Source organism: Tenrec ecaudatus, chromosome 1 (genome assembly GCF_050624435.1).
Source record: "Tenrec ecaudatus isolate mTenEca1 chromosome 1, mTenEca1.hap1, whole genome shotgun sequence".
In the NCBI taxonomy this organism is placed as follows: domain Eukaryota; kingdom Metazoa; phylum Chordata; class Mammalia; order Afrosoricida; family Tenrecidae; genus Tenrec; species Tenrec ecaudatus.
The window spans coordinates 266,245,853-266,262,405 of record NC_134530.1 but is presented as its reverse complement, the minus strand read 5'-3'; the positions used below and the strand labels follow the sequence as shown (position 1 = coordinate 266,262,405).

Sequence of the window (16,553 nt, the reverse complement as noted above, 5' to 3'; positions counted from 1 at the left end):
CTATGTTAAAGGGCGATTTTTTATAAGTAAAGAGTAGTGATATTTGCTGCTTAAATTTATTAAGGTGAAGTAGAGAAATGTACAAATAACAATGTATGTTCCATGGTAATCATTGTCTTTTCCTCCAAATTATAAATTAAGTATGGTCTGAAAGGACTGGTAATTAAAATACAGGAAATTTATTCAGGTGAGGTAGAGGAATATAAAAATAATAATGTATGTTCCATGGTAATCATTGTCTTTTCCTACAAATTATAAATTAAGTATGGTCTGAGAGGACTGGTAATTAAAATACAGTAAGTACCATATATACACGAGTATACTCAGACCCGAACTATCAGTTGAGGCACTTAATTTTACCACAAAACTGCTGAAATGTGCTGAAACACTCGGCTTATACACAAGTATATACAGTAGTTACTCTAGTATGTTTGAAAAGTGTTAGATAAGAGAGCATGCGTATAAGGCAAGTTTTCTTCAGTTCTAAAATATTCAAAAAGCAGTAATATAAACACTATACTCTGCCTTTACATCCTAGTATCCTACATAAGTTTATTTGGCCTACCACCCCCATTTTAGAAAAAATAATCATTCCCCCGTAATTAAAAACGTTTGTGCTATAACCCATAAACCATGATGAAGTATAGGTATCTGCTTGCGGAGCCCCCCACCTGGATTATTCCCACGTGAGATATTGCTTTAGATTCTAGATATCAATCATGCTTTAAAATTCTTTCTGAATATTCTGTATGGGTTTATGAAATTCCTTAGAATATTCTCTTGTATATTTCTTGTTGGAAATAACTGTATAACGAATAGTTTTATGAAAATAATGGTATTTTTATCATTTGCCTTCTTCTCTTTCTACATTCTGTATGCCATTTTTATTTGTATTCAAGCATTAAATTTTTCCAGTTTTTTCCTTTTCCTGGTTTAGCCAAAGTTATACTCTTTTCATAAAATATGAAAATGCTATTTCCTATTATTATAATAATTAGCCTTTAGAATTGGAAAATAACTTAAAAATCTACCAGTGAATGAATTTCACAGATTAAAAAACTCAAACCACAGAGTAAACTGACCTTCTAAGTAAAAACCAGCCAAAAAGCTGTAAGAGGAAAATGAAGAAAGGCTCATGGTACAACAGTGTAATATTACAATGACTGCCAGGACCAACTCTGCGTTAGCATAGGGAAATGGAGCACACGAGGACTGAAAAAGCCTCATTAAAAAGGCCTGGTGGAAATGGAGGATGTGGCAGAAAGCTGAAAATGCATGGGAATCTTGGTGGAGGAAATGTTCACACAATATAAATGGCATTGGGGGTTAAGTGCTGGGCTGCTAAACCACAAGGTTTGGAGTTGGAAACCAGGGGCAGACAAATGAGGAAGATTTACAGCTTCAAAAACCCCATGGAACAGTTCTACTTGGTCCTACAGGTTTGCTATGAATCAGAAATGTTCTTTCCCTTTATGTAACTACGCATTAGATTTATCAAAGTGTTCTATTTTCTTTGTAAGAAAATTTCTAAAAAAAATAAAAGGTGAAACAAAGTCATATGGAAAGTTGTCTAGGAAATAATGAGACAAATTTAATTGACATTGGCACTTAATTTAAATGAAAGAAGCAAAAAGTTTCAGATATTAGATTTCCTATTAAGTACCAAAGGAATTTAGTTGATAAGTACAAGACAAAGCTGCAATTGATCCTGCTGATTCTGTATGTTGACTTTTTATACAATGTTTAAGATACAGTAAAAAGAGACTTCAAAGACTACATTTACTTTAAGCAAAATAAATAGGATACTAGTTAATGTAGTTAGAAAACAGGAATGAAAATTTAGCCTGAAGTTCATATATTATGAGTATTAAAACAAAAACAGGGAAGTGGCAATGAGTAGAAAGGTAGTTTTAAAAAAAACAAATAGCTCTCAAAAATTTGTGCTGTGATAACAAAATTAGTGAGTTTCTCAACCAGTGATTCACTCAAAATTCATTCTTTGAGAAGGTAAAAGACATTTTGGTTTTAAAATGCTTATTTATGCATTAGGTTGCTAACCACAAGGTCAGTAGTTCTAATCTACCAATTGCTTTCTGGGGGAGAGAGAAGGCTTTATACTTCCATAAAGATTTGCCTGGGATACCAAAGAGACCATCCTATACTGTCCTTTAGGTTTGCTAAGAGTTGGAATTGCCTTGGTGGTTGAGCGGGTAATCCTCTCCTCAGTCACCTCGAAATACCCAGTACTCTGTCCCTCCTTCATCCCTGTTGAGCAGTGGTTCTCAACCTTCCCAATGCCGCGACCCTTTCATACAGTGCCTCAGGTGCGGTGACGCCCACCAACCATAACATTATTTTCATTGCTACTTCATAACTGTAATTTTGCTACCATTATGAATCAACCCCAAAGGGGTCACGACCCACAGGTTCAGGACCGCTGCTGTGGAGGTACACACAAATATGATTAGGTTGCTCTCCTGCACAGGAAGAATGCTACCTAACTGCCAGAGAGGGCAACCAGTCTACTAAACTGCCTTTCATTAGGCTTTACCTCATGAGAGATTCCATTAGAAGAAAAGTCATTGACCTCTTCATAACAGAAAGGAAACATTGTTTGCCAATGCACAAAGGAAAGATTTTCTAAATTCTACAATTTACAATCGTATTATTCAGTTTTGAGTTAGAAAGCAAAGTTGGTTAGTGATTCACTCATGCTTTTTCAACTCAGTTATCAACAAATTTTTTCTAATTAGTGCATGCTACAGAGAGATTGAGAGAATTCTGGTGGCACATTGGTTAAGCTCTGGGCTGCCAACCAAAAGGTCAGCAAATCAATCAACCCATTAGCTGCTCCATGGGAAAAAGATGTGGGAATCTGCATCCACAAAGAGGACATCCTTGGAAATCCAGCAAGACAGTTCTATTCTATCCTGTGAGGTTGCTATGAGTCAGAACCAACTTGAAGGCAATAATGTTATAGGTTACAGATGAAATCTACACATGTACTGTGGAAATCTTACGTACTGAGGAAAATATTTCCAGGATATATACAAAACTTATCTAAGGATATTACTCCTTTAACCACTCAATATTCAAACTAACTAAAGAAATGTGAAAGAACACTTAGTTGTAGTAGTAACTCATCTAAAATGACAGCATTCAAAGGAAAACTTTGGATACTCTGAGATCAAAAGTGTCTAAGTGGACTATTAATTCAACAAGTACTTCTTGGGTTTTTAATATGTTAGGTTGTTTACTAAACCAGGAATGAAAATCTCACTGCCACTGAGTTTATTTCCAGTCATTGTGACCCTCACATAAGGTTTCTGAGGCCTATAAATCTTTATGGGAACAGAATTGCCAATTTTTCTCATGGCACACATGTTGGTGTTATGGTTAGCTGGCACCACCTGGCTTGCTCTGGCTCCAAAGTCCACGCTGAGTACTCAACTAAGAGGGCAGTCAACCTAGCTCTTCCCTCATGAGCTTACAATTTAACAAAGACCGCAATACTAAATAGGTAATTAAAAAGAAACAATACAAAGCATCTGATAAAAGCCACATAATAGTCCACTGAAATTTTTAAATGTACTAAATTGAAGTATTCATACAAAGCTAGAAGAAATTACTCAGAGACCATCGCATACTTGCTCTCATCAGAGAAAAATAAGAGATAGAAAAGAAAAGCTTTATGTTTTATGTTTGAATGTATTAGCAAATTACCTTTAAAATAATTTTGGAATAATGAAAACTAAAATGAATGTTAGTCAACCAGCTATAAGATACCAAAATGGTTACAATCCCCACATAAACTCAGAGTTTTATTTTTCTTAAATAATTATCAAGATAGTATTTCATTCAAAGAAATACTTTTGGAATGTTATGTAATACATACACAGAAAGGTATATAGCCTTAGAGATGAAAAATAATTGTATGAAGAAAATATTTAAAAAATAATTCCATAAGCAAAACTAGACTGATAATGCTTAAAAATTCAGTGTGAAAGATTAAATCTGATGACCAACCTTTAAGTAAAATATTAAATCATTTTGTTATGAACAGACCAGTTTAATAAGTACTAAACAATATGTATCTTCTATTTTGCTTGTCCATACAGAAAACATTAAATGTCTGATAACTTTTTTGGTCAGTGCTTAATAAAACATCTAACACTGAAATTTAAGCTATTTCAGCAAGAAAACAATTGAGAAGGGATAGAAAAAACTGTCAAAATAGGAAAAAAAAGTCAAAGTCCTGGTATAGAACAGTATTAGTATAAGCAATTTTACCAATCGACGAGTTAATAAATTTAATATGTATTATAAATTTACATATATATTTTTTTAATCTGGGAATATCTAAAGCAAAATTTACAAAAAAGATGTACTGAACAACATTTAATGCTTTAGTCATGTACCCAAGATAAAATAAAACAAAAATATTATTCTAAAAATAAATTATAAGCATGCCTAATTAATACTTTATACACTTCTACTTCATATAACACTGTTAAAGCCACATCAAGAGACAAGAATAAAATTCATCATAATTACAACAGCAGAAAACATGAATTTATAGCATAACCATATTTAGTAATCGACACAACAACTCAACACGATGGTAGGTTTAATGTATCAAAAGGTTTTCCTAGGGAATAAACTTATAAAATGAAAGAAAGGTATAAGGCTTTAGACAGAGATAATATATAATATTAAAAACACATATAATTTACCAGGTTTATAAAGACTATTAAGAACACATATAGAGTAATTTACCAGGTTTATAAAGACCACTACAAGCAGTTAACAAATGTAGAAATAACTGACAGATTTGACTTTAAAAATAACAAAAAAAGAACTTGTTAGTGAATTGATCTTTGTGCATATATTTAGACAAATATATAGATGTTTTATGTTAAGTATACTTGCCAATTTATAGTTATTAAATAAAACATGAACAAGTATGGTAAATATTTTGATTAAATTGAATACAGAAGAAAAAGTCCAAGAATGAAAGGTTGACTGAGTTTTTAACCTTTTTTTAAGCTGAAGAAAATGTATTTTCATTTGTACTAAAAAGTACAGTTAACTGAAAAATTATTTGTAAAGTAAATTATTTTGTATGTTTTTATATTCACTATCTTCATTTCTTAAAAGCTGTTTTCTATTTGCAATCTAAAAAGATAATTTTTACAAAAAGTTACACAAAGCCCTTTGATGCCATAGTATTCTATTCTTAAATTTTAGTGTCTTTTGTACAATATAAATGAACAGGCTTGGAGAATGTGATACAAGAACAAACCCTTTTTTGTGTGTATCTGTGGAGGTGAGAATTTGAAGACAATGAATCATTAAGTACAAAAGCAGACAGTACATAAAGGAAATAGGAAAAGATTATTGGCCATGAGTACCAATGTTTTCTCACTGCTAAAAACAAGTTTATAGATTTCTAGTGGGAAGCTACTGTCAAATTCATTTATTAACCTCTAACTTTTATAATGTAAAAGGTAAATAATTTCTCTGATTATCTGACTCAAAGTAATACTGCGTTTAATACTGGGGATGGTGGTTTATTAGTATTCTTAAATTACAATAGCATGCAGAGATTACAGAGATGTAAAAGAAAACAGTAAAAAAACAGAACATTCTAGGAAGGCAAGAAATAAAACTGAGTTCATCAATTAGAGAAATCAGGCTGAAATTTAAATTTGAGACAAAAATGTTTAATGGGACAAAATAAACCTAAGTGCAGAAGCAAAAACCATTTCCAATCAAATTCATTCCAGGTTGACAATCACAATCATACTCTGATAGCTAAGAGAGGGGCAGATTATATGACCCAAAGAGACACTAAAATAAGCTTGAGATGAAGATGCAAAACTACCCTAATTCCCTCCTCATCTCTATTATTTTATAGGTATCATTTTTAAAAAACCAGTGGCTTTATTTTAGATTTTTAACATCAGATCTATTTCCATTTTTTTGCCAAAAGGTTCGTTTTAGTTCAACATTCATGTTGAGTATTAACGTGCTATGCAGGTTCTGTGCTAAATAGTATAAAGGATATTAAAGGAACAAAAATGGAGTTGAGATTTATTTTTATTTATTTATTTTTTTTCCTAATTCCCCGCCACCTCCCCCACGCACGCCCGAGATTTATTTTTATGTTCTAATTAAAACACCTTCACTACATAAAGTAATGCAGTCCTGATATATAGAAAGCTTTCAAAAATTATTGGGGGGTAGGATAGGTAGAGAAAAACAGAATTACCAATAATCCTGGATAGTACTTACACACCACAGGGTTAAATCCTTTTCAGTCAGGAAAATGACTTACAAACATCCATTATTAGAGAAATGACTTAAATTACAAGAAAATAAGAACTGAATGTAAAAAGAGAAAACTTTCATGCATATTTCAAGGAAAAAGAAAAAATTAGAAAATAAACATAAAGCCAAACAAGAAGAAAAAGACAAAAGAGCACAAGATATGAGAAGTGGTTTATTTTTGAGGATGGAAAAAGCCAAAATGAACAAAACCATCTGTTCCTATTGTACCAAAGAGTGTTAAAATGTCACTGATAACCCAACAAAAACTCACTGCCATCAAGTCAATTCTGACTAATTGGAATTCCTTAGGGTCAAGTAGACCTACTAGTGTGGTTTTCCTACTGTAACTCTTTGTGGGATTGGAAGGCCTCATCATTCTCCAAAAAATTAGCATCAAATCAGTTACATGGAGTGACTGGTGATGCTGACACGGCCAGTTTTGTAGAGGGTGCTGGGACAAAGTCTGAAAGAAAAGGCCTAAACAATACATGATAGAAACTAAATAAAGCATAAAGGCAATGGCAAAGGAATGGAAAGTGAGGCAAGTTTTTTTTTTTTTAAAGGGAATGAAAATAGTAAGTCTATAGGTAGATGAAAATGGGTGCATAAGCAAATGTGGTGAAGTCAGTTGATGGTGCCCAGTTATTAAAAGATAAAGCCTATGAAGTCTTAAAGGTTTAAAGTTAAACAAGCGGCCGTCTAGCAGGGAAGCAACAAAGCCTACATGGAACAAGCACACCAGCTTGTGTGATCATGAAGTGGTGACGATGTATCGGAAGAGTCAAAACAATCATATATATATATATATATATATATGAATACAACATTCCTCTAGTTCTTTAATGTTTCCTCCCCCTCATTATCATGACTCCAGTTCTACCTTACAAATCTGGCTAAACTGGAGTATATAAACATTGGTATATATGAGAGCCCACAACAAACGGAATCAAGTACATAAGCACCCCTCAGGTACAGTATTGGGAGTAGAGATGATATGAGGAGAGGGGGGCTGTGGGGGGAGAAGGAAGAACCTATGGCAATGATCAATATATAACAACCACCCGCCCGTCCCAGGGGTCAAACAGAAATTTGAGTGAAGACAGCGGACAGTATAAAATATGAAAGTAATAATTTATCAGGGGTTCACAAGGGTGAGAGGGTGGTAGAAGGAGGGAAGAAGAGAAGCTTATACGAAGGGCTCCAGTAGAAAGAAAATACTTTGAAAACAATGATGACAACACATGCACAAATGTGAATGACACAATTGATATACTGATTGTTGTAAGAGCCCTCAATAAAATGATAAAGGAAATATGATCCAGAAATGAGCACAACATTGATGGTACAGATAAAGGAGAACTGCTGCATTCCATGTTTTTGATTAGGCAAGAGAGGATGACAACCAGAAGGTTGACTTTATAAGGATTATTTATCCATGACTAATTATGAGAAACCAGGAAATGTGGTTGCATATAAAGGAAGGGAAGGATAATGTAATGCCAGTCCATAGAAATTGTTTTCTCATTACTGTAAATGTTCAGCAAGGCAAAAAGGTTACCAGCTGAACATCAAAATGGGAGAAAGATTGGAAATTTGGAGAGGTAAGAAGACGGTGTGAAAGTTTCCTAAGAAAGGGGAGTATACGGACTAACGACAAAACGAGGTTCACGATCAATTTAAAATACAAAAAGTCAGTACAGAGGTTTGATTTACTCCAGAAAGGCCTAGTAAAAGTGCAAGCAATGAAATGTGTCAACTTTAATCAGGGCTGTTGTAATACTACTGCAAGGTGAATACCACAAAGCAAGAAAACAACCAAAGAAAAGCAGGTGCATGAAAAGAAGTGTTAACAGAAATTGACCAAATAAGCAATGTAAGAAGAGGGCTGTTGTGGTTAGTTGTCATCTAGTTGACCATCTCTTTATATCCTCAGTACCAAGAACAGTATTTGATACACAGCACACATTCAACACATACTTGATAACGAAATAAAACTTTGTTTAAAAACAACTATGTGCTGGAAAATAGTGATGCTAACCCACTGTCTGAAAGTCTTACAACTAGCCTTCCATTCCACTTGGGGAATTAAGATTTTTAAACTGGAGTATTTCAACATCTAAGTATAATTTATCTTATTTTTGTCAGAATAGAAGCATTATTATATTGTTTCTGTCAGAAAAAAGAACCATTAGTTACTGTATATACTTGCATATAAGCTGAGTTTTTCAGCAATTTTTTAATGCAGTTTTAAGTGGTGAAATTAGGTGCCCAGCTGTTATTGGAGTCAGCTTATACTCAAGTACATATGGTATTTAATAATTTACAAGAAATCTAAAATCTCCTTTTCTCAGACATTGTATTAAGATCACTATTGATCTTGAATACAAAAAAATCTCTAATATAATTTTAACACTAAGTTAGAAAAAAACATTGCTATAAAACAGAGTAAAATAATGATATATTCTACATCATATACCAAGTAGTCCAGATGGTTTTAATACATTTAACTATTAGTCATCACATATAACTCCAACACAATCAACATAGCTTATGACAGGAGCATTTAAAAATATAAGCTTTTATAAAGGTCGATTCCTGACATGGTTTACAAACTTGAGTGTGACAAGCATCAATCAGCTAATAATTCTAAAAACATCTAGAAAATATAAATATCACAAAAAGAAGTTAAACATAACAGTAGACTGTTAAAAATTACTAAATTATGAGAATAAAAAGAGATTGCCAGTTGGATTCCAGTTCATACATGTATAGACTGCCAGTTGGGTTTTAGTTCATACATATGTAGATTTATTAGATTTGTTTCAAATCATGCTTTGTTTAAAATTAGTGAATGGCTGCTGGATGCTGACAAGATCTCCTGGTTAATACATATATTTGATCTTAGCCTTACAAGGGATCTGTAGGTCAGGGAAATTCAAGATGGAAAGGTGAGCTCAGAGGTTATAGCAACTCTTTGTTGGGACACCAAAGGGATAATTCTTGATAGTCTTAATGGGTACAAGAAATTCTAAGAAAACAGAAAACTACACTGGTGAAAAAATAACCCAGGAAGAGTTGTAATGACCGTTTTTCCCCCTTCCTGACAATGTATTTGCTCATTCTTAGAGAGTAATAGGGGTATCCAGGCAAATTTTGTTGGGAAACCTTTTCCTATCTGTTTTATAAAGCTGAGCTTGCCCATTTGACCCTTCTTTTTGCTCCCTAAGTTCAAACATTGGGAAGGAAAATGATTTGATGTCAAAATACCACATTTACATATAAATTGAAGTGTGAGGAATTCTAGGGAGGATTAGAGAGAAACACCTCTTTCAGAAGTGTAAAGTACTAGATGGAACATATTTTTACATTTTACATAGTTTTTAATAAAGGTTTATGACTACAATTTTAAAGAATGCTTTGATAAATTTTTAAAGGACTAAAAGAAAATGCATTTTATTATAGTCATCTTTTTCTATTTGTATGTTTATTTTCATATTTCTATATTGATATAATTTAAACAAGCTTAAAAAAATTAAAGCCATTAGCTAAAAATAAAGTGGCAAATATGGTTTCCCTAGCTAAAAAATTCTGTAACAGCATTGAATCATTTATGAATTATATAGCTTATAATCAATTATTATTTCCAGTAGATCTGATATAAGCATGTAAAATTACATTTTATTTTCATCCTCAAAGTAAATAAAAATCTGGTCTAAACATTCTAATTAAAGTAAAAAAAAAAAAAGCAACCTTTTTAGTGTTGAAATAGGAGTAACAATGAAAACTATATCCTTCTGCAGCACTTAAGAAAAAGAAAAATGGAAAATGTAACACATAAGACAGTCTTACATTCTTTAAGCTAGAAAGAAAATGGCATTTCAAATGTAGCAAACACTCAAGTATAAGCCAACCTGAGTATCAGCGGAGGCACCTAATTTTACTATAAAATTGCATTAAAAATGTGCTGAAAAAACTCAGCTTATACTCAAGTATATACGGCAACAAAAAACATCCATGCAAATATCCCAAATCGTCATGCCAAATGCCAGTCACTGAAGATGAATTTTTAAAATGAATTTTCATGAGTCTTTCTAATTTCATATCTAGAGGCAACTTACAGATCAAAGCCTCCAAACTAGAGTGCATAATTTTTCCCCTGCAGATTAAATTCTGAATAAAGGAAGTACAGACAACATTAATTATTGCTTACTTAACAATCAAACGCATCAGTTAGTATTACAGAGATATATGTATACAAATATGTTGTCTATAAAAAATTAATTGCCTAGTTTACTGAAATAGTTATTTTTCTCTGGAGTGCTAGAGATATACTCTATAGGTCTTCATTGAGATGGGTAAATTCTCTTTTAAAAATTCCTACCATACATATGGTTGAGTTGTCAGAAATAGGATCCATCTTAACATTAAAAGAATGTCTTGTGCGACTAGCTTATATTTTCCTGTCATTAAAAACTTGAAAGCTTCAATTAAAAAAATTTCTCTTATTCTACTCCATTCCACAGCAATTTCAAAACTAAAATGCTCCATATTTTTTCTATCCTGTAATACCCAAGTAATCTAATATTAATCCTTCTGTCTAATTTTTCTTAATGAAAACAAAGCCATATTAACTGCAGAGTTATTTTATGAATATCTCAATTTCTAAACTTAACCAGCCCCTTTGATTTAATGAGCCAATTAATAAAATATTAATAATCTCCTGGCTAAAGTATGAGTTGGAGAATGCCTAAATTAGGAAAACGGCCTCTTTAAATTAAGCTAGTAAAATAAGTAGAAGAATTGAAAGATGAAGTAGGTAGAAGATAAAGTAGCGTCTATCTGTGGGCATAACACAGTAAGAATTAGTTCTTGATGACTCAGTATTTTCGTCCTAATTTTAAACCATCATGTTTTGTATTTAAATGAATATTTTAGGTAAAAATTGAACTCCTAAAATTAATAAGCTCATTTAGGAATATCTAAACAACATTCTTCTAGCAGTTATATGTGAGATGTCAAGTTATCTTCTTTTGAACATGATCATTGATAGTCCGCTCTTTAAGTCAAGAAAGCCATGTGCCATGGAGGCAGCATTAAGAATCAACAGCCCAAAGGATAAAGGGCATCATGTTAAAATTCATTATCTGGAGAAGCTATGTAACATATTAAGATAGCTATTCTAACTTGTTGGTCGGAAACAATGAAGAATGCATCTCAAATAAAACGTCCTAACACTTCCTTATGACCTAAGTTGTTTTATTCTTCTATGCATCGAAATGGATAAGAATTGTACTATTTCCATAACAAGAAAGGTGATTGGATTAGTTCATGTCTCCAGAGCGTCCAATTACTGCACAAGGCCATCAAAAAACATATTTTTACTAACTACAGAATTTTAAGTGACATTTTTGTGGTAACCTCCCAAACCATAGACTGCAATTTGAATATAAAATATATGAACGATATCTCTCTTTGAATCTAGGTATACCATTACACGATCACATACAACTTCAAAGGTTAATTTTTCTCTCAGAGGCTAAATTTCAAATTTAATACCAATATTTCAAAGTGAACTAAGTTACTCCTTCAAGTATTATGAAATGATAAGATCTAAAACCTAGCTCATTAGATTTGGATAAAATTGAAAAAGGTTTCTTTGGATAAGTCAAAGAAAATTGTGTAAAGTAAAAACTAAAGACAATGAACTCAAGCTAAAATGGAACTTCGATCTTGTCTATCGGTTTCCCTATGATAGTAGCAGCAAGTCAATAGACTTGCCTATTATTAATCATGTTTCAAAGTTAAAAGTAAATCTGAGACTTTTGAACAGGGCGCAATGCAAGCTACTAAGAAGATATAAGGCCTTTTTGAAGTAACTAATGCTTGTTAAGAAATCTCAACTTTTAAATCACTGCCTACAAAAGGACAGAAATATGAGGACAGAAGATACGGAAGAGGAGGTTACTACTGTGACAATGAAAATGCAAGAAAGCAGGTACCTTGGCATTTGGCTTGTAGAAATCAGGAAACTAAATTCCCTTTTACCTTTTAAGAGATCTTGTATAATTTATCAAAAGCATATTTTAATTAATTTATATGTATTAATATCCATATTCACTGTGAAAAGATATAGTGCAAGTACTCAAAACAGTATGTAGGAAGCCACCCTAAGTACTTTTACTGTGGTATAATAACCTCAATTAGAATATCCACAAGCCTGTAATTCATTAAAATTTAAAATAAAAAAGTATTTTAGAAGCGTGTTTAGGTAATAATCACTAGCTAAAACTCAAAGTTACCTCACATTCCATCCGCAGTAATGCACCAAGTAAAGGACCTCTCCACCTTCGACATCAGAATCTTTAATACTAGCTTCATACATTTTTTGATTTTTCCCTCGTCCATACCGCACTTGGACTTTCATGCCTGGTGGATAGCATTCAAATTCCTCTTCCTCATTGTTGTCAATATCATCTTCATCCTCTTCATCCTCCTCCTCTTCTTCTATTTCTTCATCATCTTCCTCTTCCTCTTTATTCGTTTCATCTCTTGAAAGGTTTAAAAAATTGCAGAGTTAATAAAAGATACTTCATAAGCGTTTCAGTTCCAAACCACATATACTGATCAATATTGTGGCTGTGAGTGTTCCGGGGAACAGCAGGTTCCATGTGTATGAAATTCTCTGAGTTTCAATATAATATTAAAAACTAAACTGTTTAAGATGATTATGGTTGCAGAAAGACAGTTATTAGAGAAAATGAATATTCAAAAACAAGTATATTAAAAGAAAATTTCCATCAGGCAGAAGAATGGAGGTTGTGCTGAATATGAGTATCAAGAAACTAGTAAGGTTGACTGCAGAATTTGCCTGTGTTTTACATGTCAGCCAAAACAAAAAGCTGTAATATTTTTTTAATAAAACTTATTTTTCATTTAAATATAGGTTCAGCCTCGGGGTGAAAAAATTTTTTTTGGCTAGCAGAGGACATCATAATAGCAAAAATTCCAAATCTTGTAATAACCAAAAAATTATTTTGTCTTTTAAAAAAATACTAACTTACTATGAACATCACTACAAATTTGATCTTTCTAAGCTTCGCCTCAATTTCTGTTCTCTTTGTTGTTACTGTTGTTAGGTGCTATCAAGTCGGTTCGATTCAAAGTGGCCTCTGTATAACAACCGAAAGCAACACTGCTCAGTCCTGCATCCTCCTCACAATTGCTGTTAGATGTGAGCCCACTGTTGCAGCCACTGTGTCAATCCGTCTCGTCTTGTCGAAGGTCTTCCTTTTTCTTTCACGCTGCCCTTTTACTTTACCATGCATGATGTCCTTTTCCAGCAACTAGACTCTCCTGACTGCTCTCTCTTCACCACTTAAAAAATCCATCGCCATTGAGTCAATTCTGACTCACACCAACTGAAGGGCAGAGTACAACTGCTCCCATTGGCTTTTGAGAGTAATCTTTACGGGAGCTGAAAGCCTCATTTTTCTCTCAAAAAACAGCAGGTGGGTTTGAACCAGTAACTTTGCAGTCTAATCTACCTACCACACAGTGCCACCATTTCACCCCATTTTGTCCCATGTACCTTTTGAAATTCTATTTACATAAAGTTATTTACAAATTCTTTCACTCTTCAAGTTTTAAAAATTGGTAGTTGAAAAATCCAATCACAACTATATTAAACTACAGTCAAATCATTCTAGATGATGCATGACAATCAATTTTATATACTCATTTTTTATACTAAGCACTAATAAAAAACTTCAAAATGAAATTCTAAGCTTATTTAATAAGTTTTTATCTCTTCTATAGCATGTCTCTACTTATTTAACAGTTTTCTCTCAAAGGGAATCATTATAGAATTGAGTATTATAAAATAAAAGTCACGTCACAGAGAAGTAAGCTTTCTAAATTATGGCTATAATAAAAACCCACTGTTGTCGAAGACAAACAACCCTCTAGGGGAAACAGAATTGCCCCATGGAGTCCCAAGAACGTAAATGCTTATGGAAGCAAACGCCTCCATTTTTCTTTTGTGGATTGCCTAGTGGATGGAACTGCTGAGCTTTCAGTCAGCAGTGGAGCACTCACCACCAAGGCTCCTTATGGCCACACGTTACCTAAAACGCCTTTGGTGACACTTAGACAGCCTTTTTTAGCAGTAGCATACTGATCATTCCTAGCTATGCAACAAGCATTATAATCGCTTTTCATCTTTTCTACATATTAGAAGATGGCAGGGGAAGCCTAATATAGTTGTTAAATCAAGATTAAAGTAGAAAAAGTTATTAAATGGTTAATATCTGAAATACATCACAAAGTCTGTAAAGAATCTCTAGAATTATTCCTCTTTTTTTAAAATTATTCCTCTTTTAAAGACTCATTTATTATTAAATGAACAGGTATTTTAAAGTCATGTAACTTGAAATTCAAAATATGTCCTTTATCACTAAATATAATAAAAAATTAGAAACATCAAAATATTTAGTGATCAGAAATGTTTAGATAACCTATTGTTAAAATTCTTGAAGAATAAAAATTAATCTATAAAAGAGTACTACATACATTACCATAAGATTATATCCCTGTATGTCAGGGAGAGAAGTGTATTTTGTTGGCCATAATAAAAGAATAGATTTATAATACAAGGCATACTGTTTCTAACCCCTAAAATACCACATAAGAGATAGGAGATAAACAACATAAAGTCTAGAAAATAAAAACTCTGAACTATATCTTACTGCACTGAACACAACTAGGAGATGTCAAAAGAACGCACAGCCATAGGTAACCATGGCAAACTTTTACTGAAGCTGGAAGGAAGGTCAACTGCACACAGCGCAAGCATTTATGGTGAACCTCAGACACAACCCAAATGAAATTCACTCAAGAAATACACTAAGGTATAAAGAAACAAACAACATAGTTACTGGAAATCAGCCCAAGAAAATATTCCATTTATCTAAGAATTCAATAGCAGATTCTGTTTAATGCACTCATTGGGAAGCTGATGTATATTAACACCCACAGAAACACCCACACAGATTTGAGTTTTTTTAAATCTTTTACACAACTACCAAATGTAACATCAAGGATCTTCCATTTGAATTAATATAGAAACAACAAAATTTCCACATTTGAAGTCAAATCCCTCACCGTGGACAACAATAAAAAACAACAACAACACAGCTATTCTTCATTAAGTACAAGCCAGCAGAGTTTGAGTGGTACAAATGGCGTATATACGTTCAACTAGTTGAGAGGTTGGCAGTTCTAATCTACTCAGAGAAGCACTGCTAAGACTTGGAGATCTGTTTCCAAACAGTCAAAGGTAGGAACACAGTAGGGAGCAGCTCTACTATCTACATATGGTGTTGCCATGAGTAGAAACTAAGGCAGCAACTAACAGTAACAAGCCAGTTACTGAAACAAATATTTTACATATATTAATTTTTTAAATGTTTTATTACTGGAAACAGTGGATGATCAAAACTCTTGACAGGAGACATTTAGTTACTTAGACACAGCTTATTTGAAGATTATTTTGTAAAACTTTTAATTTCACTTATCAAATAAAATTCAGAAATTCATTTTGCACTCTCAACATATAATGCTTATAAACATGGAGTAAATTAAGGAAATCACAGCAAGAAATTTTCATTGTGTAATATAAATATATTTGTGATTATCTATACTAACATTTAAAAAAGTATGTTATTGCTCTAAAGGATTAATAAAAGAATAATCTGTAAAATATAGCTAATAAAGTATAATAAAAGATCAAATTGAAATACTGAGATAATTATTAGTATCAAAGAAAAAACACAGTTTTGTCATATTGCCTTGCAAATAATAAATAAGACCAGAAATATCTGTAGATTTTAAAATCAGACTTATTTAGGTAAAAAACTGAATCCTCTATGAAGTTTTTCAGTAGTTGAAATAGTGACAAGCAGCAGTAAGAAATTATTCAAATAACATTTATACGCAAAGAAATATAACAAAACATGATAAACACCTTTATTATGTTCATCTATGTTTTATTTTGTTTTCCTCTTCTTTTGGTATCTTTGTCTGCAGGCACTGGCCAAAATTTCAACAACAAAAGGTATCCAGATAGTTCAAGGCAAAACAGCTGAATTCTTATTTGGACTGATCTGAAATAGTCCCTACCAGTATTAAGGGGAAGTACTTCAAATATATGCATGTGTACAGAGAGA

At 32.6% G+C, this 16,553-nt stretch overlaps 1 protein-coding gene across 5 annotated transcripts in view; it reads right to left on the bottom strand.

Annotated features, from left to right (window-relative positions):
* ARID4B (AT-rich interaction domain 4B) overlaps positions 1 to 16,553 on the bottom strand; it is a 166,131-nt gene that overhangs the window by 38,331 nt on the left and 111,247 nt on the right. For 3 of the 5 annotated variants that reach the window (XM_075532238.1, XM_075532244.1, XM_075532233.1), the window contains exon 17: positions 12,630 to 12,878. The exons of 1 other annotated variant lie outside the window; for it this stretch is intronic. In XM_075532238.1, coding sequence (XP_075388353.1) covers positions 12,630 to 12,878 — 249 coding nt within the window. The remainder of the gene's footprint in view (positions 1 to 12,629; positions 12,879 to 16,553) is intronic. One more of the 5 variants, XM_075532251.1, reaches the window with a different exon arrangement.